General features: G+C 40.1%; 1 protein-coding gene across 5 annotated transcripts in view; it reads left to right on the forward strand.

Moving 5' to 3' along the window:
- The first annotated feature begins 960 nt into the window (after positions 1-960).
- The window catches only part of PDGFD (platelet derived growth factor D), a 136,347-nt gene continuing 109,520 nt past the window's right edge, over positions 961-27,787 (forward strand). For all 5 annotated transcript variants that reach the window (XM_057399760.1, XM_057399762.1, XM_057399764.1 and 2 more), the window contains exon 1: positions 961-1,140. In XM_057399760.1, coding sequence (XP_057255743.1) covers positions 1,011-1,140 — 130 coding nt within the window. In that variant the 5' untranslated portion in view covers positions 961-1,010. The remainder of the gene's footprint in view (positions 1,141-27,787) is intronic.

A 27,787-nucleotide genomic window follows, 5' to 3' on the forward strand; every position in this document is an offset into this window, starting at 1 on the left:
ACTGTTAAAACCTCATTGTTTTTTCTATCTTCACTTGATTATTTTCATTGCAGCTAATGAAAGGAAGTATTAAAAGAGCAGTCTTCACATACCTTTGGTTTTGACTTAAAACACTTCCAGGCAGTAATACCATCTAATACGATCTTTAACATCAGACTCAGTTTAATGACAGTCTAAATTACTAGGAATGAACTTTTTTTTATGAAAAGCTTTGGGCAGTGCTTGGCATGGCAGAAAAGCCCATGCATCTGTCCCAGGAACAACTGTGAGTTTTCTTCAGCCCACGTGTTTCTTCAGCAGTTACTCCACCAAGCCTCCTCACCCGCCCCATAGTACCTCGGTGACTGAGTCACACCAGCCTAACGGGTAACCTTTACGTGGCTGCTGCCGGACCGAGGGGCGACGGGGCACTTGGGTGCGGGCCCCTTTGCTGGCGGGGAGCTCCGTCGTCCCGGCGGGTCAGGTTCACTACGCACTGGGACCACCCTCCCGCCCCCCCCGCCGCACCACCGGCCCTTCCCGCCGCTTTCTGCCTGGGTTGCAGACAGCGCGACCGGTGGGTGCCGCCCCCCCCCACCGCTGCCAGCGGGCCGCCCCCTTCCCCGCGGGCCGCCTCTCCCCGCCGGCCCCGCCGCGCACCGCGGGGCGCTCCCGCCGCTCCAGATTGCGGTGGCGGCTCTTGCCGAGCGGAGCGGCACTGTGCGGGACGGCAGCGGAGCGCAGGGAGCGCGGCTGCGGCAGCCCCTGCCAGGTCCCGGCACGGGCGGGGCTCACCTTGGCCGAGCCCGGCCGCCCCCTGCACCGGGGCGGAAAGTTCAGCGCGCAGGAAGTTTGGGGGCAGCTCGGAGAGTAACTCGGCAACTGTGACTGCTGCTTCGGGTTGGGAAGCAACCCGCAACACAACAGCCAAAAAGGGGAAAGAACCCGGGCGAGGGTAGCACCCTTGGGGGGGGCGGGGGGGAGAGGCGAGTTTCTTTGCAGAGCCACGGTCCAGTTCACAGCGGATCCCAATGCAACTGCTCATCCTCCTACTCTTTTACGCTGTCGTCTGTGCGAACTTTTGCAGCCGTCAGGGCACTACTGCCCCTGCCCAGAGCGGATCTATAAAAGCCCTGCGATCCTCCAATATCAGGCGAGATGGTAAGTGTCCTTTTGACTTTTTTTATTCTCAAGGGCTGGATTTGCAGAGGAAGCCCGGAGCACGACCCGAGGGCTTCCCCACCCCTTTCTCCGTGAGCAGGGGCTCTCGGTGCTCTGTCCGGGCGGGGGGTAGGCCGGGGCGTGTGTGACCAGGTGGCGGGCAGGAGGTGTGGGATGGGCCGAGGGGATCGCTCTGCCTACGGCTGCACCTCCGGGCGGTCCCGAACTTCTCAGGGCACCTTCGAGGAGGTTTCCCGAGAGCCGAGGTGCCGGCGGAGCCCTCAGCGTCCGACCCCCCCCCGCGCTGTGGGCGGCACCTCGCCCCTGGCAGTGCGGGGTGCCCGGTCCCAGCTGCCGCGGCGGGCCCTCTCCGGCACCCGCTGGTCCCGTTTCCTCTGCATCCCGCTCCTGTGCCGACGCCAGGGGCACTGCGGGGAGGACGGCGGGATTGCGGCAGGAGCAGCCCGAGCGAGGACATGCCGTGTCCCCCGGGGTGTCCCGTCGGGGGGCCGTGGCGGGGGAAGGAGCGCGCAGGAACGGCGGCCGTTGGGCCTCGCCGGCAGCGCCGCCGTCGCCTCAGGGCGCTGTGCGGGAGCGCGGGTCCTCGCCCGGCCCCGAGCGGGCTGTTCGCCAGGGCTGCTGGGCAGTGCGCTGCCAGGACTCGCCTCATCCCTTGTGCCCGCTGCACCGTGTGCTGAAGTGGGATGCCCGATGATGGTGAGCACCAAGAAGGGCGGCTGCGGGCTTTCGGACACTGCCCGCCTGAAAGCAAGGGAGGTTTCAGTCTTCGCGTTTGAACTGTGGCGCATTTCCCGCGGCAAGCCGCCGGCAGAGGATTTCCTGGACAGCTGAGATGCTGTCGACGGTCTGCCAGTGAGCGGTCAGCGTGGCCATATGCCGTGGCCCTGTGGTGAATGAATGCGGAGGCCGAGTAAGAACAACACCACTGAAATTCACCTTTGTAATCCACTTGTTCGTGATTAAAGAAAACCACGTCCTTTGGTTTAGGAAAGGCAACGAGCCTCTGGCTGTGGAGCAGCCTGTTGTGTTCCACCTTCACATGGGAGGACCTGCTTTAGCATGTCCAGGGGAACTTCTTGCAGAACAAAATGCAGGATGTTCTCCCTGAAAATGTTCAGTCTTCACATTAACATCTTCTAGTTGCCAGAATTTATATATTTTATAAGCCCTTAAAAAAACAAGACAAAACAAAACAGAAACCACAAAACAACAGTCACTTGAGCCATTTCCAAGACTGTACTCTGTATTTGCCAGTGTTTACTTTTCAGCAAGTATACAATGTGTGTAATGGGTATACAGGTTATTTAGGAAGGTGTTTTTGTTTCAGCTTTGGAGCCATATTGAACATAATAATCTTTTGAATGCCTTTCCTAGTCACTGAAAAAAGGCATAGTGAAGGTGAAGAGGCTTTTCCTTAGAACTGAGACAGTGACCCTGGAAACAAGATAGAATTGCAGTTCCTTCTGTCTCAGAAGCCAAATTTAATCTAATGGAAAAATTATGTGTTTGTTATAAAATCATATATCCCTTATTTCTGTTTTGTCCTTTCAAATTGTTATGTGTTTTGCCAAGCTTCATGTCTTGTTGCCTGCCATCTTAAACTTCATAGAAGACCTGAGACCATCTCTGAACTAAGCTTCCAAGTCAAACTCCAAACAATCCTTTTTGCAGAAAACTGCAGTGATTTCCCTAGAACTTCAAAATGTGTTTTACTCCAATCTTCTGTGCAGTCAGTGAAGAAGCCAGTAACCCCTAATATAAATAAATATTTCATCTTACTGGCAGTGTGATGGATGTTTTACTCCACTGAAGGTGACTTCTTGTGGTGAAATTGCTTCTTGGCATGATTAAAAGAAGAAGCCTCTGTAAAATGATTAGTTAATTGCTCTTTTCCTACCTGTGATTCTTGAACGCTGTGATTAAGCTTTGTACCTTTAAAATGATCTTCTGCAACTTGTAGTGACTGAACTGTCTGGGTATGCGGATGGACTGGTACTGGGGCTGTTGGAAAGTGGCAGATCCGTATGAAATTACATACTACATTTGCCCTGCCCAGGGCTGTATGCAGGTGAGGCCTACAGTGTACAGACATAGTGAAACACATCCACGCCGAAGTCAGGCACCTCTGCAGTCCTGTAGCGGATGTCATCCAGGTGCTAAGGAGGTAACGCACTTTCAGAAGGACCACATGCCCCTAGCAGGCTGCAGGCTTGCTGTCTCATTGTGCTTGGGAAACCTGCTTTTTTCCCTTCAAAGGATGGTGTGTTTTGGTGTGGCCAGTGGAGCTGGGCATTCTGTCACAGCATCTAAAGCAGATCTGCTGCTACTCACCCTGATGTAACTCAAATGAACCAAACTGTTGCTTGAGTTTGTTGACTAAAGGTCTATATTTGTGCAGCCAAAGGTTATGAGCTGTATTCCAAATGTTGCATGCATGTGATAAGCTCACAGTGAAGTGTTTAGACCACAGTTGGCTGTAGGCCACTAAAAGTATTTCTGTCTTTTATAATTTTCTGTGGTGTTTGTGTCTTGTTTTGGTCTGAAGCGCTGATATGGAATAGCATTAAAGACATGTGGGTTGCATTGCTGAGTGAGACAGTATTTTTGTTCTGTAAATATTTTCAGACATGAAAATATGGACTTGGATCTAAGAGCACACAATACATTGGGGGTAATATGTTCCAACAGTTTCTCTCAAAATGCACAGCAGGGATAAAAACTAATTTAATATTATGTCCTGGGTTCATGATCATGAATGTCATATTGTGGAATTAAGAGAGATACTGAGAAGGAAGCAATATCTATTTAGCTCTTTAAAAAAATGTTATATCTTGGCAAGTCCAAGACCACCTGCACATTTTATTATAAAAGAAAACAGTCCTTTGGATTCCAGCTCTTTGTTATCTCCAAGCAAGATAACTAGTGATGCTGCATACACAGAGCTTTAATATGGAGAGTTGGTCTTGCTTTTGGCCAAAACAAACCTTTGCATTGTGCACAATTCAAGATTGTCTTTCTTCTTTTAGCCTAAAAGAGATTGGTGATTGTTCTTACTTAAGTCTGAGGTTGCTCTTGGAAGCAGTCTATAGATGAAGGGCAGCACATACAAAAAAATGCCATTTCATGGATACCAAACCTAAACAGACTGTACTTCCTGCTGAAGGTATTAAGAATATAAATAACCTGCTTACAAGACATCCTCTTGTCCTAGTGGAAGGACAGGCGTTGATGATTCAGCTGTCCAGTGTGCTACTAATCAATTATTTAAAGTGTCCTGGAGATGCCAGCCTGGTTGATAACACATGTAGTGGTATTTACTTATAGTGTTCGTTAATGTGATTACCTGTTAGGTCCTTCGAAGTTCATCAGAATAGCACACAGGACTTCCAGATGGTTGTGTTGGTCTATCTGCTTCAGTTTCCAGATTTGCAGTATGGAGGTAATACTGCCGAATTATAACAAGTTGGCTATTTTGTTGCTGCTGTTTTTGTTACGATGTGTACTTGGAGATGAAAAGTGGAGATGAAAGCCGCTAAGTAGTATTATTTACTGTATAGTATCTAACTGAAACATCAGTTGCTTGTTCTTATTGAACAAACATCTGTATGAATGCTCAATCTAGGAAAGCATGCCTCGTCTGTATACTCAGACTAAGCATCACTATACATATATTAAACTTTAAAAAACAAAGTTTAAATAAAAAGCAGAAGTGACAACATAGTGTCAAAGCATTTCAGTGTGTAAACAAATGAAATCCATGGAATCAGTATCTTCTGATGTGGGTTTGAAGCCATAACATAACAGGCAATGAGATAAGGTTATGGGCTCTTATGGTTTATTAGGATTAAAAAAAAAAAAAAAAGAAGAAAAAGAAAATTATGAGTTTCCAAACTTTGGTTTGTTTGTGCACCACCAAAATACAAATAAAAGTTCTTTACTATTCTGGGGAAATGGGAACAGCTTTTTGATCTTTGGTGGCCTGTCCAAAGGGATGTGTGCCATTAACTCTACCCTCCTCTTCTCTGAGCTGGCCTGTGCCTAAACACAGGGAAAAGTGATGATTTGGGCATTATTGTCTCACCAAATAGGTGTTAACTGCCTGCTAATGGTTAAAGGTGTAACTGAGGTGGTGGTGCTTTTTTTTTCCATGCTACTTTGAAACGGCTCTTGTATGACTAGTGAGGGAACACCAGTTTTGGAATGCACTTTCTGAATTCTTTAATAATAGACTTATTTGTATGCTTTTTTGAAAGGTTTCTGGTAACATAAAATCGTGTCAGCTGGAAAGCAGCTGTAATAAATTTGTCATTTTAAGCTTTATTTTCGTGATTGTTTTTGTAGGCTTTATTAAAATTAAAAAAAAAAAAGTATCTTTCAGGCTTCTCAGATTAAAAAACCCCACCTTAACAATTTACCTGCAGTAATGCACTTTGGTCTACAATTGTTTGACTTTGATGATGTCTCTTATCTGTATAATTACTGTTTGGGCTGAAGTATCAAAGCTTATTGCATGAAAATTCCAACCCTGACTCAGCAGCAAGCAGTATGAGGGAATTCTGCAAAGGAGCTTTGAAACATGTTTTATCCTGCAGGTGTGTATCTTACAGTGGAAGCCACTACAAACTCTCCAGCCTCAACACTACTGTTTCTTCTTTTTTGTTGTTTAAAATGTAATTATAAGAAATTTATTTAGGACAGGTAATTCCTAAAACACTTGCAGAGAAAACTTGATGATTGTATTACTTTGATTCTTAGAAACTGAACACTGCTGAAAATTCTAAAATAATGGATTTTTCACATTGTGATCCCACAGAGAGGCCGTGTTACAAAACACATAGGAATAGGCATAAATAGGAAAATCTCGGGGAAACATTACTGTAATAACATTTTTCATATTCTTAACTTTGAGAATCTTTGTAATTGCATTAAAGTCAAAGGGTTCAGTCCTACAGGATTCTGTGATAACACAGCTCGAATAGCTCGTGTGTGTGTAAGATGATGTCAAGTATAATTGTATCTTACAATGAAGCAAGAGTGCAAGTATTTGCAAAATTTAGAATAATAGAATAATTTAGTTAGGAAAAGACCTTCAAGATCATCAAGTTCAACCACCGCATACATCACTAAATCATGTCCCTAAGGGCCACATGTACATGTCCTTTAAATCTCTCCAGGAATGGTGACTGTACCATGTCCATGGTGATCTCTTTACAAGATATTGTTAGCTGTGCAATTTACGGAATTTAGGTTGAAAGAAACAGTTATGGTTAAAATATTTGTTAGTTTTCCAGGTTGCAAGTGGAAGTTTTGAAACTAATTTACATGTTGGTTCTTTAGTGAAAATGAGCTTACAGGGAAAAGGATTCTGGAAGGCTGAAATTCTTTAACAAAATAATATGCAAATTCAGAATATTAAATATCTGACACTCCTTCTTTAGACTGGGTGTAAATATTAGATAAAGAAACAGATCTGCAAAATCAGTATTATTTATACAACAAGAAATTCATTTGGGGAGCGTTAAATTAAAAGGACAGGGAATGGCTTTCATTTCATAGCTATAATAATAATATATGTAAGAAGATGTAGAAGTTTATATGTTTTATGCTCCGGTCTTTTCATAGGATGATCTTGCTTATATTAAAATATATCTACAGCAAATTACAGATAGATCTCTTTGACAGCAAATAAAATATCTTACACGACTGGTTCTGAACACCAGAAAAGTAGGCAGCTGCCTGTGGTATCAGAGTCCAAAAGGCTTCAAAATGTCCAGCTCTTTGTTGCCTCCAGAGCAACAATAAGGACCTCTAGAAGTCCCTTCCAACCTCAACCATACTGTAATGGCATCTAGTCCACTGATAAAAGGGTGACAACTGGTTGAACACATCCTGTGTCAGAAGCAGTGGTCATCTTCTCCCTCTCTTCTGTCCTGCTCTACCTCTTTCCCGCTCTCACCCCTTTTCCCATGTAGAGCTGTAGTAGGAACATGAAGTCTGGTTCTCCCACGTGTCTAGACCTAGCTGTGTCCCTTCTTGCCTCTTCTCCATTCCTTGTGTAGCAACATTCAATTTTGCCTACACAACTGAGAAACCTTGAGTTAGCTCTCAATGTTTGTAGCATATTCCTAACCCTAGAGAAGAGATGTCTGCCACTGCTTACTCTGGCTTTTGTGGAACTGCAGGAATTTGACACTAGGTTATTAAATGAGTCCTAAGAAATACCATGAAAGTTCTGTATTGGCATTCTTTATAGTAAGAATTTGCCCCTTAATGCAAATCTGATAATTTGGAAAATTCGTTAGTACTCCTTTTAGTTAGCTGATTCAAGCTGTATTCAAGAATTGCCTCCAAAAATCCTGTTATATTCATAAAGTTGATTACATCATGCCATATTTTGGATAAAAGAGACCACTTATATCCCTGCTTCTGTTGAAGATATCGTGGCTAAAATACTGGATTGTGTTAGGTTACTTGGCAGTTTGTTTCAAATCAGTCTCCTGTTTACAAAGCTAAGGAAGTGTCCTGTTTACAGTGTCAAACTGACTAGATTTTCTCTGGGGAGTTTGCACTTGGCTCCAGTATTTTTGGTAGTGAATAAATCCTACATGATCTCAGGCTTCCTATTGTACTTGAGTAATCTTCAGTTTTGTGCTTCCTTTTTGATCTGTGTCCCATGCTGTGAAAGCCAACATCCCATATTTCTGCTTTGGCAGTCAGAGCTCTGCATGTTTGGAGATGGTGCAGAAGAACACACTTTTACTTCCCCACAGACTTCCTGCCAATGTATTTTAACCCTGCTGTGCATGGGTCTTGATGATGTTAGACTCTGTAAAAATATTTAATAAACACTAGGTCCATGAAAAATTTGAAGAATAGCCGTCTTGACCTTCTTTGCACTGAAATCAATGACAAAACTTCCATCAGCTTTTACTGCAGCAGGGTCTGGCTTACACTTTACACAAATTAATACAGGATAAAATAAAATGGTTAGGAATTCAGTGATGACTTTGTCACAGGGTCATAAAATCATAGACTCATTTAGGTTGGAAAAGACCCTTAAGATTGAGTCTAACCATAAACACTGCCACGTCCACCACCAAACCATGTCCCAGACTTCCACATCTACATGTACTTTAAATCCTGCCAGAGATGGTGGCTTCTTGGGGCAGCCTGTTCCAATGCCTGACAAAACTTTTAGTGAAGAAATTCTTCCTAATACCCAATCTAAACCTCTCCTTGTGCAACTTGAGGCCATTTCTTCTTGTCCTATTGCTTTTTACTTGGAAGAAGAAACCAACATCCACCTTGCTGCAATCTCCTTTCAGGTCGCTATGGAGAGCAGTAAGGTCTCCCCTGACTCTCCTTTTCTCCAGGCTAAACAACCCTAGTTCCCTCAGCCACTCCTCATGAGACTCATGCACTAGACCCTTCACCAGCTTCATTGCTCTTTGGATGTGCTCTGGCACCTCAATGTCTTCCTTGTAGTGACTGGCTTATGTAGGTAAGCTTTACAATACTCACAATTAAGATATTCAGTTACCATCCATGCACTGAAAAAATCTTGTGCACTGATAGACGTCAAGTGGCAACTAATGTAGTTACACTTCATGTAACAAAAGTACAGAGCAAAGCCTCACGGGTTCAGTGTGTCCGGCTGCTTTCTCTCCTATACTGACATTCTTCTGTGTCACCCACAGGATATCCTAAAAAAGACTTTAGCAGCAGTACATTTCTAAACAATAGTTTAAGGAAACCTGTCAGTATTTTTCAGTGTCTTGCATTGTTTTTATTTACTTTTTAGTTTTAAAGAGGGCTCCAACAGTAATATATGTGAGGTTTTGTTATTGTTTCATTTTGGATCAGTTGCAGAAAATTTTTGTCATACTTGAATGTATTTCTAATCTGATGTCACCCACAATAAAAGTGTATTGAAGATAAAGCAGAGGCCCAGACAGTTTAGAGAGTAGGAATAAAAATAGTTACAATGAATGTTGATTACCAGAAGTACCGTAGAATTTGGAAACCCTTTATGTACTGTTGTGCCCTTAATTTGTCAACCAGGAATTTGCTTGAAAGATAAATCCTTTGCTTTAGCAAACCAGTGACTAGTGCTGCATGAAAATAGCAAGTAGGTGGTAATAATGCTTTGGGATTCTTTGTGGAAATGGACCAAACACAGCTTCTTAATCACGATGTCTCAGCAGGGATAAACACTGATAGGAATGATTTCACTAACACATCCAGATGTCAGTAAAAGGGTTGAAGACCTAATCACAGAAGCCTACAGAGATTTTGCTGCTTTGAAATTCATAGAAAGCTCAGAAGTTACAGCACTGTTTCTTTTCCTGGATCAGGTTGTAGGCCTGTTCCCTTGCTGGAAGTCATCTTCACATTGTTGTTGAACGTTTGGAAGTCAGCACAGGGGAATGCTGGTTTGCTTCACTGCTGTCCTTACAGTGTGACCTGGGGCTCCCAAACTCCCGTCACTGTTGTTCTGGTGGGATGGTTATGTAGTTATGAAAAGGATAAAAGATATTCTTTGCTCCTTCCATCTTCATAATTGCAGAGAACAGTTCTTTGCCTGGGTAGACTTGGTTTTATTTTTGTTTGCAATTGAGGTTTGTCACCCAGGTATGCTTCTCACCAGTTCACATTGTTCATTAGATCCTGGAAAGTGGGAGCCAAAGTTAACCTCTTCTTCCAAGAAAGAGATAAAATTCTTGCATCACATTGTAGTAAGATAGCTGCTGCTAATATATATGTGGTCTGCTTTTACATAATTAGCACGTGCAAATGTGAACCTCCAAAGTCAGTTCTCTGACAGTGCACACCATGTTTACTGCCTAGTACACGCAGGGTGTTTTGAGTGGTGCTTCTGAGACAAGCCCACCTTTGCAGCACCTGTAAGGAATGCTGAGATGCCTTGAGTATGTCTGTGGACGTGCATGGCAGAGCTGAGTTTTGCTGATACATCCCCTTCTCCACACGTACAGCCTGCCTCCCAACAGACTTCCAGAAACAAATAATTTCTTTGCAAAATGACAACATGGAAAGAAACATCACTTCAGAAAATAAACTTTGCAGCACAGAGGAACCTCATGCCATACTCTAGTGCATATCTGAGGACAGATCCTGAACCTGCATTGTTGCCACAGCGGCAAGCTGAGGAGGATGAGAAGTAGATTGTGTGGCTGCTCAACTTGCTCTTTGTTCAGTCCCCTGTTCACAGCAATCATAACTTGTGGACAAAGATGAGATCCTTACCTGGGTGCAGCCACCATTATAATGCTGTGGCCCTGCTTCGGGTGCTGTTCCACCTCCTGTTGGTTTTCATGTTCAGTGTTGCCAGTGTTTTGAAGGCTCAGAGCTGTGTGACATGCTGAGGTAAAATAACAGGGCACATGGATAGCCATTTGTGGGGAATAGGGAATCATACAAAACAACAGCATGTTATGTCCTGCATAAAAATCAAATATCTTGGCTCTCACATACTTGCCTGGAAATAATTCATGTGGTGTGGAAGTTAAATAACAGTCTCCGCTCTGAAGAAACCTCAGAACAAAACAGGGAAAGCTATTATCCTGGTTTTATTTCATCTAAGGAAATAGGCGAAGGCCACGAAGAAGAAGCAATAATGACTTGATATGTCAGTTCAGTTATTTTATTAAGAATTACTTTAAAAGCTTTTTTTTAATCAATAAGTGCAGGGTATTTTTTAGAGGCTTGTATGTGCTGCCTTTTATTTTTGTACAAGGATCTTGTTTCAGGATTTCTCTTTGCATTGTTACAACAACGGTGCTTTTTCCTGATGCTACTGTTATTTTTTGTGCTATCATCAACTCGTGCAGGACCTGAAGTCAAACCTTGTTAGGCAGATTGCTTTCCAGCTTACCTTAGGCAAGCCATTAGATAAAATAGTGGCTGAGGAAAAAGTGTCACCTGTTTTTCTTATTTAAAGAGAGACAGAATGTATTTCTATATATGCTTTAGCAATGAAGTGATTGCAAATTTAACGACACATTGTTGTAGTTTTGGCAGAGATTTTCTAGCACCTCATTTTCAAAGATGATTGGCCAAATGAGAACAGACATACCCAGAGCTGCCTTGTTTCTTTCTAGGGAAGATAGCTGTCCTGGTCACCTAATGCAGCTTCTACTTCCCTTTTTTTTTCCACAGTCAGGAGACAAGCATTTCTTTGCCTATTATAAATCAGTATTGTAGTTTTTTAATTTTTATTTTACATTTACTGTGGCTAAAACAAAGCCTGTAGTTAAGAAACAAACCAGCATGACCTTCACAGTATTATTGTTATTTTGTTGGCTTGATGTTTTTTCCGGTTTAAAATTTCTTATAATTAGCAGATAAAATAAAGGATCCAATGCCAGCATGTGAATCTAGGCAGTTCTGTAAATTGGTTCTGATTGAGGTTCCTACCCATCAGCAGCAGCTGGCATGGCTTTTCCAAGAGCATGAGTGGGCCTGCTGGAAAAGCTGACTGAAGAAACCCAGGGAGCTCCCACTTGGGACTTGGCTGAACTGTTGTAAGACAGCTACATGCCACACCCAAGAGACACTGTGCTTGCTTACCATGGATACTGATAAAGAGTTCATACCTATAATGGTTGCTGAATTATTTCACATGGAATGATGGAATGTTTTCTGGTTTTGTGGTGGTTTGGTGTTTTGTTCTTTTTTTTTCCCCCTGTACATATGCACCAGATATGCACCATTTCTGTTAAAAAGTTGGTAAATTTTTACTTTTTGATGCTGGCATCTGAGACCCGGGAAAACAAAGTTGAGAATAGACTGACAATACTGGAAAATGAAAATTTCTATTATCTGTCAAATTCCCACATGCACTATGCGGAAAACAAAACACTGCCCTCACAAACCTTTTGTCAAATATTTGCCCTTATAATAAGACAAAGGGAAGCAACCAGAAAGAAAGGAAGAAAAAAAAAATAAATTTAACAACAGACATTTTAATTTCAATTCTGGTCAGGATGAAAAAAAAAAAAATTGTCAAATAACTGAACACATGGGATTAACATGAAGCATTTATAAAGTGAAATTCAGAATCCCGTTAGGTGGAATTGACTGCACAGCCTTGTTAAATGTACAAAGTAAAGAAAACAGGAAACTAAAAATGTTATCTTTCTTTTTGTCAGATTCATTGTGGGACCAGACATAACAGGACTAAAGGGTAAAACCATGCAAGCTGAGTATGTGTGTTACCAGCTATGTATGGAGTGCCATAGTCATTATTTACATCATTTACAACAACACCATTTCTATTGCACTGTATTTGGACACCCAAGGGGAAGATTAACTGGGAAACCAAGGCAGGGCTGCAGTTCCTTCCCCATCTTATCTCTGATACCCCATACACGGAAGAAGTTGAGTAGTGTGCTTACTCCCGGCTCCATTCATGTCTTGCTGATACACATGGAAGGGAGTGCCCTTGTTTTGATGTGCACCGGACAGGGTTCCCTCCTGTTCTCCTTTCTGCCCGAAGAGCTGAAGCCACAGTGTAGCCCTGTGCCAGCAAACAATCTGATATATTGCTAGATTTGACTTTTTGCAACTCCTCCACTTGGTACTGCAACTTTTGCTAAGAAAAACAGGTGATGTGTTCAGTCTGTATTCTTCACTGAGCTGTGTGGGAAAGGCAATCCATATGTGCCTCACCTGAGACATGTATATTTTGTGTCAATGGATGCATTTTCACTTCCCACAGAAGATGGATACTGGGTGTAGATATTGTCTTCATCTTGCTCCCAAGACTGGGAAAAATAGAGCTTTAAATATTGTGTGACTGTGCTCAATTTGTACAAAATTAATTTATTGTAATTATGACCTTATTAAAGAAGTTTGGTTTCAGCTGCTGTTCACCTCTTACTAATGACTGGTAAATAAAATGCTAATTTATTATACAGCTCTTGTATTGCAAAAGTTCAGGTATTCAGATAATTAGCAACTAATTTCCACACTACACTGAACATTTGCTCTAATCTGAGAATTTTTAGACATCTTTGCTGGAAGAAATCAAACTGTAATGAAACTGTTAGTGCCACTGCAGTTTAAGTGAGGTCTATGTTTCCAGTAGTAACTGGTATTCTTACATTCACACTCTACGGATCTATATTTGACCTTTAGTAGAGAAGAGAAGGAATAGAACTGGTTAAACTATGTATGAAATAATAGCATTTTTTCTTCCTTGTGGTTCATAGGGGAGAAAGGAGTATTACAGAAAGCATGAGAGGAAGCATCTTCATGTGTGGTTCCCTCTAGATCTGGTGGTCAGAGCCATCCTGTATGCAAAAAGCCATATGCTTGGGGAATCTTGAGAGAAAATAGTTTCTAGCATTGTGTCTGATAAATCCATCAGGATCACTAAGTCAACACTGGGACAGCAGCTGATACCATCTAATTTTGAGCACATAAATTATTCTTTTATAAGCTGTATTGTTCTCTAGTGGTTACTGTCTCTCCCTGTGATTATTCTGGCAACTTCTAAACTAAAATGTAATCAATACAGCTCAGCCAGCTTTGGTTGCCCTTCCCATGGAGAAGTCCTCTGCCACAAAGGTGATTCAGGCTTGCATTCATGCTGCCATTGATGGGGGTGGTAGGTGGAGGTCTAAGGGCTTCTTTGGAGAGATTTCTGGTTTCCACTACTCTCAAGGATCTAGTTTTGAGCCCTTAACCATACTCGGTAACCTTCTTCTGCATCCTATTTTTCTAAGAGAAAAACAGTGGTTCCTGGTCTGTGTGATTCTGTATGTGCATATACCTGTGTGTGTAGTTGCTAGTCTGTCTGTGGAATGGTAATCAATGCCATGCAGTATTACTTAATTCTAGTGTAAATATCTGTGTTTTCATAGAGCATTTTAAAGATAATATGCAGCCTCTATGCTGTAACGTTTGCATTTCATTCCTTTGGCTCTTCCTGACAGACTATATGCCTCTTTTGAAAAGAATCCCTGCCATGGATCAAATGACATGATCAACAGTGAAAAGGTTCCTGTGTCACTTAAAGTTAGGGTTTCTCTCCAATGAGTGTAAAGTGTTAGAAATTTCTTGAGTTTTGCTATCTCTGGTAGTATGTGTGGGATCTAAGCTGATGCACATCTCTGAGTATTTGGGACCTAACTCCAAATTCAGGTGTTCAAATGATACAATTTTGTTAACAGGACCTACAACCTTCTATATAAACTCTTTACAGGACTTTTTATTCTTCTAATAGACATAGAAAAGCAGGTAATGGGTTTTTTTTTGCTTCTACAGTTTTGGAACTACAGCTGGACATAAAACTTTTATACTACAGTAATAAATGTGTTGTTCTCGGCTATAATCTTATTTTATATTTCAGTGAAAATCCTTCTAAGCCTATGTTGTTTTGAAGAAATGATGTGGTATGACCTTGATGAAATTAATAACATTGCAAAGGTCTGTTTACTTTTTGCATTGTTTACATCTGTTGCACTGCAAAATGAATGCTGGTGGGGCTGCTGTGCTCTGGAGAGTATTCTGTACAAATCTTCATAAAATCTGCATTTTTTTCCTGTATGTTTAAATATAAATTTATTTTTTTTAAATATAGAGATTGTGTAATAAAAACACTGTTCATCAAAAATGCATGCTTTCTACTTTGAAAAAGAAAACATTTGAAATCATGACAGCTTATTTGAAGATGTGAACAAAATGTAATACTTTGCAAGATGTAGCACATGGTATTGGATAACTGCAAAATGCTGTTTCATTGAGTTCTTTCAGATTCTACTCCTTGAAATATTGCTGTTTTCTTAATCATGTATGGAACTGAAGAACTATTTATATCTCTTGATGTCAGCTTAAGTTTTACAACCATATCACATTGGATCTAGTTCATTAAACACCTGTATTTTCTATATTTACACTAGTTCGAATGCTGGAGTTGACATTTTTTTCAAAATCTGAGACTTCGTTTGCTGCCATACAGAAATTTTGTGTTCATTATTCCTGGTTTCAATTTGCCTGGCAAATGCAGAATCAATACCCTTTTTTTTTCATTTTGTTTAGCTCACTCTAAATTGAGAAATCAGTGTGGGCTTACACCCCCCCCCCCCCCCCCCCCCAAACAACACAATGATTTGTTTTTCTTGTTCAGTCCATAAGTAAAAAATAACTACAAGTGTATAAATTCAGCATTGCAGAGAAAAACATCCAAAATACAAATAGGCCATACCTGTACAGATGCTTTCAAAAAGATTAAAATTTTCATTTTATTTTAGTTCAGGGTCCAAAAATCATTTCAGAAACATGTTGCCATGGTGCGAACAGAAGCAATAGGAGTTCATTGATAGGTTGTATTTCCTTGATTTACTAAGTCAAACTTGAATGCAAACCATGTTATGGTAGTTTTTCTGATGTTCTCAACACTATCAAGGTAATTTAATTTCACTGCGAGCTTTTAAAATGCTGGGTTGTGCACATTTTAATTAAATCCTGATTTCTATCCAAATGCAGCTCGATGCAAATCGCAGTCAAAACAATAATTTTCATTATTATGAACATGTTCTCTGATATCTGAAAAAAATATAAAATTCAGGATGTACAAAACATGTATAGTGAGACAAAGTAGCTTTAAATATTACTATACATAGCACATATTCCTAGTGAGCAGAAAGAATTACTTGATCTTGTGCTGTTATATTTAATTGCAGACAAATATGTTCTTAATGGTTGTGTCTTTAAATATTCTTTTAAAGCAAGCAAGTCTGAAAAGTAAAAATGAAAAATCAGATTAAAATTAAAGATGAAAAGTTACTGTGAGTAACTTTAAGTTGAAATCTCAGATGTGAATCAGTCTATTTTCCCAAGTCCACAGTAGATCAGAAAATATGTAGTGAAGTCAGTAATTTTATCTCAGGTCTTGGCTGCAGGCCTTTAAAAAGTGTGAATTTGTATACACACGTGTACATACATCTGTATGTACATGTGTACATGTTTAAGTGCTTAAGGAGTTGTTATACATTTACATTTAAATTCAGTCTCCCTTACCGTGTGTTTAAATGAGGCAGAAATGTAACTGGTAGAGAAAAAAAGTTAATTTTACTAAACTTTTTTGTGGTTTGAAAAATGGTGCATCTTGCTAAAGCTTTCCTATGTATAATTATACACTGTTCATCCCCTTTTCTTTAGATGTCTGTCTTCAGGTGGGATGAATTACTTCTGCATGTGCCTTCTTTTTGCACTTGATACAGAGCAAATCTACGGCAAATAGGTCACTAACACAGCAAGCTCAGACAAGTACCTAAAAATATTCCAGTTTTTAATCATTCTGAGAAATGTGAATTTGGTCTTCTTGATCTCTTCAAAATGCTGAATGTTTAGGATAAGATCAGAGATTCCTTTATAGTGATGAACAGTGGCATTATACTAGTTATTTCTGACTAGCAAGTGATATCAGTGTGTCTGGGACTGTGAGCTTCAAGAGTAACATTTGCTACCACTGCTTTTGGGATAAAATATGGAGGGTTGACACTACTGTTGGAATAAGTGGAGGTTTTGGATTAGATTTGGCTTCCTTTCTTTTTTCAGGATCACAGGCAGTTATTAAATAGACTTAGACCAGCATATATTTGTGCAAGATCTTGTGTTAGCAGTTTTTTATATGTACAGAGGTCAACTGAGATTAATACATATCACCCCTGCCAGCTGTTTTAGACCTCATAATGGCACTAGGCTCTGACTCATGGAGAATGAATTTGTCAGAGGTTTCTAGCAGGGTCTGAAATCACTGCTTGTAAGGAAGCAGCTCTCAGCAACGCCTGGTTGAAGTTACACAGTCACGAAAGTTGAGCCAGAGGTTGCTGCAGAGATGTAAGTACTGGAGAGAAGAAGGTTGGTTGAATGCTGACTCCCAAAAGCCAAAGATGATTAATCTTGTTGTGGTAGCGTTCCTAGGAAGCTAACTTTGGGTGTGAGCTGGTTGTATGAACATGTAAGTGCAAACATGAACATACACTTTTTGAGCCCATTGCCTCTCTACCCTCTAAATCTTTGCAGTCTGTCTTGCTGCTCAACTGAAGCTTTTTTCCCCTTTCCCTTTCTTCCCTCATCCTGACCGAACCCATTCAGACATGATGCTAACAATGCCTGCAGATCACTTCCCTGGACCTGCAGCTGTATTGCATGTAGTCATTGACTTCAGCATCTGTTCTGGCACCTCAGACAGTTTAACGGGAGATATTTGGTGTCTACCACTCACATGTTTTCTCTTGTTTATCAATAGGTATAAAAGCAAAGATAATAATAAACAATATCCCACATGTATTTAAGATTTGGTTTAAAATGTATTTTCTTGCTTAATGTAAACCTATCTAAATAAAGATATAAAATGTCTAGATCTTACTGTGTTAAGGCCTTAAGCTTTAGCTAATATATTCAGTGCAAATAAAATACAATTCTTTGGACAGCAGAAGTAATGCAGTCTTAAAGCTTTGTACCTCTTTGGCAGGCTGTGCTGTGAAATGTGAGCTGCATCTGAAACTTTTCCCAGTGTTAAGATACACAGTAATGTTCTCCCTCTGGATTGCCTGCTGGTCACTGAGGAGGAGGCTTGTGCTGCCTCCCTGCTTCCAGGGATGCATTAGTATGGTCTCTCTTCTCTCTGTTTTCCTGCCTGTCTTCAGAAAACTAACAGAACTGAAATACCTTTGGGGCTTTTATCCTCAATTTAGCCAACAGATTCAGTAGTTACTAGGGAAGCTCACAGATGGGAATATAGGCATAGAGCAAATAAACACTGGTGATGTTATTGAGTGCTTAAGTATTAAAAAATAGATTTTGTGTATACCTACAAGTCTGTTTATGGAAGTAGTACTACATGAAATTCGGCCCTCAGCATTGCCTGAGCTCTCATCCCACTGGAGCATAGAATAAAGCTAGTGGTGACTTAAATGGGAATAGAGTATTGAGAGCTTTCAGAAATCCCCATCCAGTCATATTTTTATTTCTCAAAGAATTATGAGTATTTTGGATAGTAGAATTTAAACACATAAAGGAAGCAAGAGTCATAGGAGGTATGGTATTTATCTTCTTGAAAAAAAAAAGAAAAGGAATGTCTCTTCTTCAAAATGATAATGGTCAAAAAAAGGTAGTGAAAGTAAAGTCTGGAGAGATTCTGTGCTATTAAGAATGAACATAAAGTATGTGTATCTCAGTTTACCAGTAAAGGTAGTTAATGTGTAATTCCCATCTGAAAGTGGAATATATGTGTTACATGTATCATAGATGACAGACTTCATGGGTGAAGTAGAGAGGTAAATCACATTTTGGATATTAGGCTAAGCAGGAATACTGTCTCAGTAGGAACACTGTGAGGTTTGTTTAGCATTGTGCAATGGCTCTGAATCCAAAACAGTTTTCTGGACATCCGAATACTGTTTCTAGTTCACAAGTACTGCATTTACAACACAAATAAAACATAGCTGAGCATGCCCCATTTCATCCTTTTCAAGAAAAGATCCCAGCCTATTCTTATTCAGACCTTCACATTATGTCCTTCCAACTACTGGTGTTTAAGAAAGTATTTGCAAACTTAGACTTCTGTCCTCACAAATAACCTGTAGTTTAAATGGTGTAATTAATAATCAGTTAGCTTTTCATAGTTAAGCTTTGAAAGCTTTAGATTGTAATGCACCAAAAATCTGAACCTGAGGAAATACTGACATGTCCAGTGGGGTCTTTTAGTCTTCTTTGTCTTATAGCTGTGAGGCATCTTTTATTTGGGTAAATAAACTCCACTAAAAAAAAAAAAAATATATATATATAGAAGAGTGAATAGGAATGCAAAAGTAAGAGGATGTATAAATTATGCAGTACAGAATAGCTGGGATGGGATTCTTTCACCCTCTTTGGGAATACATGATAGAACCCAGTTTAACTAAAAAACAGTGTTTCTGTAGATTCTGTAGTGTTTCTAGATTTATTTACACAATAAATTCACTTGCAAAAGTTCAAGTGGTAGAAGTCCTGATTCAGAATATTTCTAAAGGTTATTTGATTGCATCTAATGTGAGACAAATGGTTTAATAAGTTTTGAGCAATGCTAAGACACATTGCTACCATTGTTTCCAGTATGCAGAATTTGGCCCTAAATGAAACCAAATCGAAACTATTAATACATTCACTGAATGTTGTAGGGCTATGAGTCCAAATAGAATTAAATAAAAATACAATTAAAATAATGCTTTCTTTTTTATCTAATATTACCAAATTACTTATGCCTATTGTGGTTTTAAGATGCCTTCTGAGAAACTTGACACAAATACTATCGGAAGACAGGTACCAGACTGAATGACTGATTTGGCCTGTTTCAGCAGTTCCTACTATGGTGTACAAACCAACAACCACAAGAGCTGCTTCTTAGCTCTTATTACTGAGCTCAGGTTAAACAGAAAAGCAAAGGCAGATGTGTAGAGTATATTGGAGATAATAATTTGGACAAAATGTATTTGTTTGTCCTCTCTGATTATTATCTGTTGACACACTGATAAAAAATTCACTTGGATGTGATCTGAACCAAAGGACCTTTCCATCAGTCCTCTCTTGGTTTTAGTAGCAGTCTACTGGGGTAAAGGCTGGTTCAGAATGAAGGAACTGAAGATAGTAATAGCATTTCATGTTAATTTTACTCTGCATCTAGAAGGCTTTGATAGGCATTAAAAATAAAGCTAAGGTCCTCATTTGTCTTCCTGCATCTCTCCATCTTTTCACTTGTCTTCATGAGTTTCACAACTGTTAGATGTCTTTCTTCTTCCTCCTGGTGTGTCTTAAAAAAATTCTTAGGATTGTGGCTTAGATATAGCAAGAAATTAAATGTGTTTAGTCTGGGAGTAGATTACTCAGTGTCCTTTAAATTTTGCAAGTCTGTGATGTGTCTAAGCTATAGTCTATTTTCAAGTGCTTTTTTTGACGTATGACTGGAGTCTTCTCAGCTTAACTGTCTTTTCCCATTCTTTGACTAAACCATTTTTCTCCTTTATTTCTCTGTGCAGCTCGTTCCCCTTTCTAGCTTTCACTAGAGGTAAGTAGTGCCTCGTACTACCCATGGTTTGTCTTTCACGTCTCGTGCCATTTTGTATGCTATACTCTGCTAAATCAGCATTTTTTTCTAAGGCCTGAATCTTTGCTCATTAACAGAGTTGTATTTGTCTGCCTGCTAGGCAATATTCCTAACATAATTTACGGTTCTTCACATTTCCTATGAAATCCTTTGCTAAAATTCACATACTTTATTCAATGTAAAGTATGTGCTGGTGCTTCACTTCTATCCTTTTTTACCCTACACTGCAGTTGGAAGGGCTGCTTCAGTTCAAGTCCCTGTATACAGGTCAAGTGAGCTCTATCTTAAAAATAGGATATTCTGTGCTATTGCTGATACTACTTAGGGGCTGTACCAATGCTGCTTAGCAACCTTCCTATAATTCTGGCCATGATTTGGGTGTTCCAAGTTTATATCTGTTTGCTCCCAGATGAACTCTGTCCTCTAGCCTGGGAGTTTCATTTTCTTTGGAATTAACTCCTTGGTGTATTTATAGAAAATGATCACGTTACATATTGATAAACTGACCCTTGCTAATAGGAAGATGTTGCAAGTTGTTTTGTTTCCTGATCCCTTTTGGAATGCAGAACTATCATGCTGGTCTCCTGTTTTAGTACATGAACACTATACTGCCGTACAAGGAGTGGCAGCATATTAAGAATGGTTGAAAACTAATAGAGAGGACAGCTAAATTCAGGTTTGGGTGCCAAGTTATTAAAATGCTTTTCTGAGTGACAATAAATTCTTTTGTGAGCAGTGAACCAACAAAGAGTGGCTTCTTAAGGTTTTTTAGTCTTTATGATTAGAGCCAGTATGGATTTTCTGATACCTGATGAAGGCACTCCCATTTTGCAGCCTTTTTCTGAGTGGTGTCATTAACAGAGTCCCTTTTCCTAGATAGCATCCTATATTCTCTTAACATGCAGAAACATTGCAGCCTCATGTACAAGCAGACATGTAGACTTAGTTTGTTCTTATGGGAAACCAGCTGTAAAACTCTATTATCCTGTAGATGCACTGCCTAAATATAAGATGCCTTTGTGTATTGAATGTTATTGTTCATGCTTCAAGCATAGTATAATTCTTAATTTACAGCTCACCAGGTGCAAGTTGCACATGCTTAAAAAATACTGAGATAGTTTGGAAAAAAGACTAAAGACTTCTGTCTAAAAGATTTTATGTGGAAACAGTTCAAAGGACAATAGGACTAGCTCTGTCTGTTTATCATGGTCCTTTGCAGAAAGTGGAAATAATGTTGATATTCTTGAAATATCAGCATACACAATCCATTGAGGCAGTCAAATGTCAGAGCTCTAAAGCTTTGCACCTCTTGGATTTTATGTTAGTTTAAGTGGGAGAAAGGGGGAAAGAGTATTTGCTTTCATGATTTACTGAGTATTAAATACCAGAATTCTCCATCAGAGTGTATTCCACCTTCCAACACCCATTTTTGAACTCTTGTTTTCAAGAGCTTTACATTTTGGCCCTGAATCAAGACAACAGTCAAGCATGTACTTCCATCCCAAAGAAACTTTAAGCTTCTTTGTGTCCATACATGTACATTGTAAATGAAGGTCTAACTGCAGAAGTTATGTGAATTAGTTGCCTAAAGGTGAAAATCTGCTTCTCAGATGCACTGTCAAATCTTCATACTAAGGAGATCGCAGGGTGTACTGTTGCATGCCAGCAACTATAGCTAAGGGGGCTCTCACCGCAAGTTTCATGTCACTTGAGGATGAAACATGACTGATATCTACATTTGCTCAGAATAACCTAATAAATTTGGTATTGTTAATCTTTGGGGAGCTGGGTTTTTTGTTTTGTTTTTGTTTTTTTTTGTATTAAGAGGGTCATTTAAGAATGAGTAAGTCTGACATAAACAATACAATAGAAGAAGCACAAATACTTTTTTAGGGTGGAAAGGCTGAGTAATCTATCTCTTACACTGAAGGCTATTTACACTCCATCTGCATATTGTCATTATTCCCATTGTGGTTGCTGCTCATGATGTAGATGTTGAGTTGAAAGACTGATCTCACCATCTCTCAGCTCTGAAAAAAGACTCAATGTTTTGAGTCTTCAAGAGCTCTCTCTCGTTTCAAGCTACAACTGTAGCTTGTATGATTGCAGAAGAAGTAGGATGTTACAGAGGAATGGCCTGATGTGTAAGAGCTGTAATGCTGACAGTGGCTTTTCAAGTAATTCCATTGTGTGGACTTACAATATTGTTATAAATGCAGGTTTATTTATCCCAGGGTAGTTATTCTGCAAGAGTAGTTCCTACAGAACTTGCAAGCAAGTTTTAGACCATAAGAAACCACTATATTTAGTCTGGCATACTTCTTTAAGTAGACTATAATATTTCACCAAATGATTACTTCATTGCAGTGACACATTTCTGATTAAGTTTAGAGCAAATTTTTGTTTCATTACTTAAAGGTCCTATTTTAAAACACTTAACCTTGCTAGAATCCATTGTTAAGTTATTCCACTGGTTCAGAGTTTAATTTGATCTCATTTTCAGTCTGAAATTGTCTAGACTTGTCTGAACTGTAGCAGCTTGCTGTGCCTCAAATATAAATACTTACAATAATGGCAATGGGAACAGAAGAAGTTTACTGGCTAAGAAAATTCTCAATATGTGAATTTACTTTAGTGTGAAAGACCACTCACAGCTTTTTAAGACAAAAAGACAAACTTCTTTATGTCAGTTTTATACACTTTTGTCACCTATGAGACTGACTAGAATTCGGATTTTTCAAGATGGCTTTTCACTTTCATAATAAACTTTAAAACAAGATGTGACATGAAGTCAAATAGCCCTGCTGTACCTATGTGAGGTATATCCCAGGATGATTTCGAGACTCAGAGCAGCTTATGATCTACTGGTGAAAAGCATGGTCACAGCACAGCGCCTTTGCCAAAAGTACATACTTTCCTTTATATCTTGGACTATCCAGTGAAAGTTATTAGTACAAACGAAATATTTCCCCTGCCGGTTTGATGTGTCTGGTCCTTTCCATTTGGGAGAGCTGTGGAATTAGCTATTTTCCAGCTGGTATAAGGGGACATGTATCTCCTGCCTTCCACCTGCTAAGGTGTGTTGTGTTTCCTTTGACACCTGGTCCCCTCTGTCCTCCTTGCAGTAGAACTTTGGAAGTGTGGACTGTTATGATTCATGCTTACCAGTCCCCAGAAGCCTGGACTGTGGTGAGACAGCAGCAGATATAGAGTTTTTTAAGCCATGAACTCTGGATGACATGATTTTATGTGTAAAGTTTCTTTTTCCTCCTATCATGATCAGAGCTCTCTAAGTTTAGTTTAGGAAGTATCCACATAGGATCTCTCTCTCCAGTATGGTCATCCGTCAGATTTGGTGTGGCTTCATGAGTCATGGTTAGCCCCATGTATAACCACTCTGTGAGAAGTTGGCTCTTGCTTAACAGAAGCTTGGGGTTGTGGGGGAGTACAGGATGTCATTCCAGAAAAAGGATATTCTGAACTTAATTGGAAGTTGTATTAATCTATTAATTGCTTTAATGAAGCTTTCAAGGATCAAGATAATACTCCAGAAAACTTAAGACTTCTGCAAATTCTGGAGGAAAGAATATGAAATCGTTTATAAAAAAAGAAAACAAAACCCCAAATCAAACCCAAGAGTGGATTGTGGAGGTGTCAAGCTTTCTGGTGGGAGGGTATTTCCAGCATTGCCTAACATGCCAGTGACACAGTGAAACTTTGGCAGTGATCTGTCTGTGCGCAGTGTTAAATATTATGCTGGAAAATGCTAGCATGGGTTTCCAGTTAGTGATTACAGAAGAAATACGGATGAACTAGTGTGCCAGAAAGGATGGAAAATAGAAACTGATATCATCTTGTTTACAGGGAAATTCAGTACAACGCAGATTTGCAGGGGTTCAAAGGCACACACAGGCACAGATGTTCCCTGAAGCTGCTTTACAGCCATTTAATGTTTTGTTGGTTTGTTTTGGTTTTTTTTTTGTCCTTGTTGAAGAATGTCCCACTGAAAAGGAGCAGAGTTGGTGACAGGTTTGGGTTCATCTCACTCAATGATTTAAGCAGTGTGTATGTGAATCTGCGTTCTGTCTGTAGGTAATGAACAATGACAGGCTCATCCTGAGAAGGCTTTACACCACCTCAGACTGATGTTAAGGCAAAGTGATATTAATCCCCTCTGCTTTCCTGGTTTTTTTTTTCAGCTAACTTTCTGATTGTGGGACTGGTTTTGCACAACAGAAGTCTGCATCCCTCTAACTATTAGCATTTCAGAGCACGCTTAGCTGTTCCTTAATTTCCATTCAATGAAAAACTTTGGTTAGGGCATTTTCTTCATCTATGACCTGTCTTCCTCCATTTCCTTTTTTTTTTTTTTTCCTGAGCTCTAAGGAAAATATATTAATTTACATTACTTTTTTTACTTCATTTCTTTCTCTTTGTAAATTAATATTCTAGGTCATGTGTTGCTCCAAAGAGCTTGTAGCACATGCTAAATGTTGCACAACGGGGACCAAAAATGGCTGAGATGGAAGACAGCATGGAAAAGCTGAAAACCTCCACAAGCTGGCAATTTCTGTGTTTGTGTCCTGTTACTAGAGAGAAGTTAATATATTTAATATACGATAGAAAAGTCTGTGAAAGGAGACTAAAGGATTCATGAGAAATTGAAAAGAAATGGGAATCCAAAATATTTGCTCCCTCTCCCCCCCCCCCCAATAATTTTAATAGCCTAGATTAAATGTGTCTTCCCTTGTAATTTACCAGAAGCCCCTCCAGTGCCTCAGATTTTGCACAACACAGGCCAGAGTAAACCATGCAGCAGAAGTGGGTCAATGTGGGTGGTAGCAGAGGATGCACACTGGAATGAAAGGACTCGAGCAGGTATGATGATGAGTGACCTCACTGCCTGTATTGCTCTTTCCTCTGCTTCCTCACAAGAGCCACACAGCAACATCAGTAGATGCAATGCAGTTGCATAAAAGTCATTTTTACTATATTTTTTCCCCAAGGAGAGCAAGCTGACCTTTCATTTAGAGGTATCTGTCTGAGTTGTTGGTCTGCTACCATTCTGCCCTGCAGATAGATACATTTCTTTCCAAGTACTAATGATAGTAGTGGCAACATTGAGCTGAAGGTCCTGGATATGTAGATAGCAAGTGGCAACATTGAGCTGAAGGTCCTGGCGGTCAGGGGGCAATGAACTGGGGAGGGAGGGACAGCCTGCGCTGCAGCTGGACTTGGCAAAAGGAAAGCATAATCGGGTACAGAGCAGGAGCAGAGGGGAGCTCCTTCACGTGCAGTTGCATGAGGGATACACATTAGACCTACCTGTTGAAGCTTCAGATGCCACCTCCAGTCAGCATCAGGGTGATGGTGTGGGGGATTTCTTCTGGCAGAGGATTCACTTCTATACCCCATTTGTGTGCTAGGAAATACACTGAAGGCAGCTTTGATTTAAAATACTTGATTAAAAAACTCCAAGTTCACTAAATAGCTGCTGCAGCAACAGTTGTTCTGTGACTAATGGATGTGCCTTTTGACATCGTCAGTGACACTGCAGATGTTCAGTCTTCTTTCCTTTTGCATAAAGGAGGGAAGATTTCAGTGCCTCATGGAGGAGCATGAACATTTCTTTGTCTTATCCTTATTGATTTTCTGTTATAACTTGTAGCATAATAGTGATAATAGCTTGAGAGCACTGTTTTTCTAAGCAAGAAACCATGTGATAAACTACTGGTCCTTTTGTCTCTCTTAATTTGCCCTGTTGGCAGCCATATTAAGGCTTTTTAATGTAGAACAGTGATAGTTTTATTACTTTATGCAATTAAAACAGCAGACAACCTGAGTGAAGGATGGAGGTATAAATGTAGTTCACATCTGATGCCCAGAAAATCTGGTGTCTGGAACTGGATGCTGATTTTTACACACAGTGTCAGCTTTGGTTCTGTGCTTGGTCATTCCAGCTCTTGTGACTACAGAGGAAATCCTGACTTAATTTAGACTGGGCAGGTAATTTCAGATGGCTTATTCCAGCTAATAAGCACATTTCTCTTTGACTGCAGGGACTGTGTTTGTATATACCCAATGTAATCTTGTATTACCTTGATTACACATTGCCACCAGCATAAGTATAGAGCTTAGGATAGGTGGGTAAGCTTGCCTAAGGAGCTGGACAGATTTGATAGTTCATCCTGAGCTTTATGCTGCTGCACCTGTACCTTTACAACTGTCCAGATTTAGGTATTTTAAAGATAATGCAGTGTTTTCCACAAGCTGCTGTTGCTGCAGACCATGGTATAATCATGTTCACATTTTTCAGTCTCTAAGATAAGATCCACCTGGGAGATACTGCATATATAATATCTCTGGAAGTCTGTAACACCTGGTTTATATCCATGTAAATTTAATATCATGACTTTGAAGCTAGTACTGTGTAAAAGCTGATTAGAATTCACTGTGTCATCAGTTATTCCATCATGCCCACAAGGCTGTTTTAATATGGTATTTTAGTACAGAGATTTCTTTTTTTTTTTTTCAGATGTCAGGTTGCTGTGCTAGAAGCTGTAACAGCTTCTTTGCAAAAGTTCCTAAAGAAATAGAGTGGGTTAATATATATTTTTTCTTTGGGATTTGTTAAATGAAACTAATTGATTCTGTGTAACATATGCCGTGCAGGATCTTTGCACAGAAGTTAGCAGGGCTCATTGAAAGATCTTTAAACTAGATCTGAGGATTTGAAGGGGAAAAGAGATAAAACCAGTCTTGCTAGAGACAAGCCTGGGGGCAGCACACCAGTGTTTGAGGGAGACTGTGCTAGTGAGGTCCTTTTGTCTGCCATCTCAGTGGAGACAGGGGGTGGAGATCCATGTGACAGCAAAAATGCAAGGTTTGTTGAGATATTAGAAGTCACAGAAGCACCTGAGAATGGTCACATACGAATTTCTTACCCCAAAAAGTGGTGGAATCAGTAGCCCAACTGAAGTGCATCTCCACCAGTGCAAGCAGCATTGTCTGTTTCATTTTTAAGACATGCATTTTCAGCTAATTAATTACCCTCAAACTTCTTATAAGTTAGTGACTGCAGAAAGAAGATAGAAGCCAAATGCCTTGTCCAGGGCCTTAAAAGGAGTCAGTGCCTAATACAAAGCAGTTCCTGGCTTGCTTGCTTTAGCCTCTTACATGCAGAGAGGTTATTTTCAGTTGTGCAAAGACTGCAATTACCCAAGGGGTGGACCAAAGAATATAAAAATCAGAGGAGATATAGTGACATTTTCTCTGCCACACTCTTCTCACTTTCAATAATCAATAGTACTCTAGAGACTTGTAGAACCATAATTTGCATCCAAGCCATCATATTTTACAGCTTGTCATAAGTCCATCCTTTATAAATGTCTGATCCTCTCTTGAACTCATTTAAACCATTTGCTTCTTCCATATCTGTGTAACAGTGAGGTCTCTGAGGTAGTTGTATGCTGTATGGAAACCGTTCAATTTCTTGTCTGTAAACATTCTGCCTGT

The sequence above is a fragment of the Pezoporus wallicus genome, unplaced genomic scaffold (assembly GCF_028554395.1).
Source record: "Pezoporus wallicus isolate ANWC-B61680 ecotype Strahan unplaced genomic scaffold, APGP_CSIRO_Pwel_v1 scaffold_6446, whole genome shotgun sequence".
In the NCBI taxonomy this organism is placed as follows: Eukaryota; Metazoa; Chordata; class Aves; order Psittaciformes; family Psittacidae; genus Pezoporus; species Pezoporus wallicus.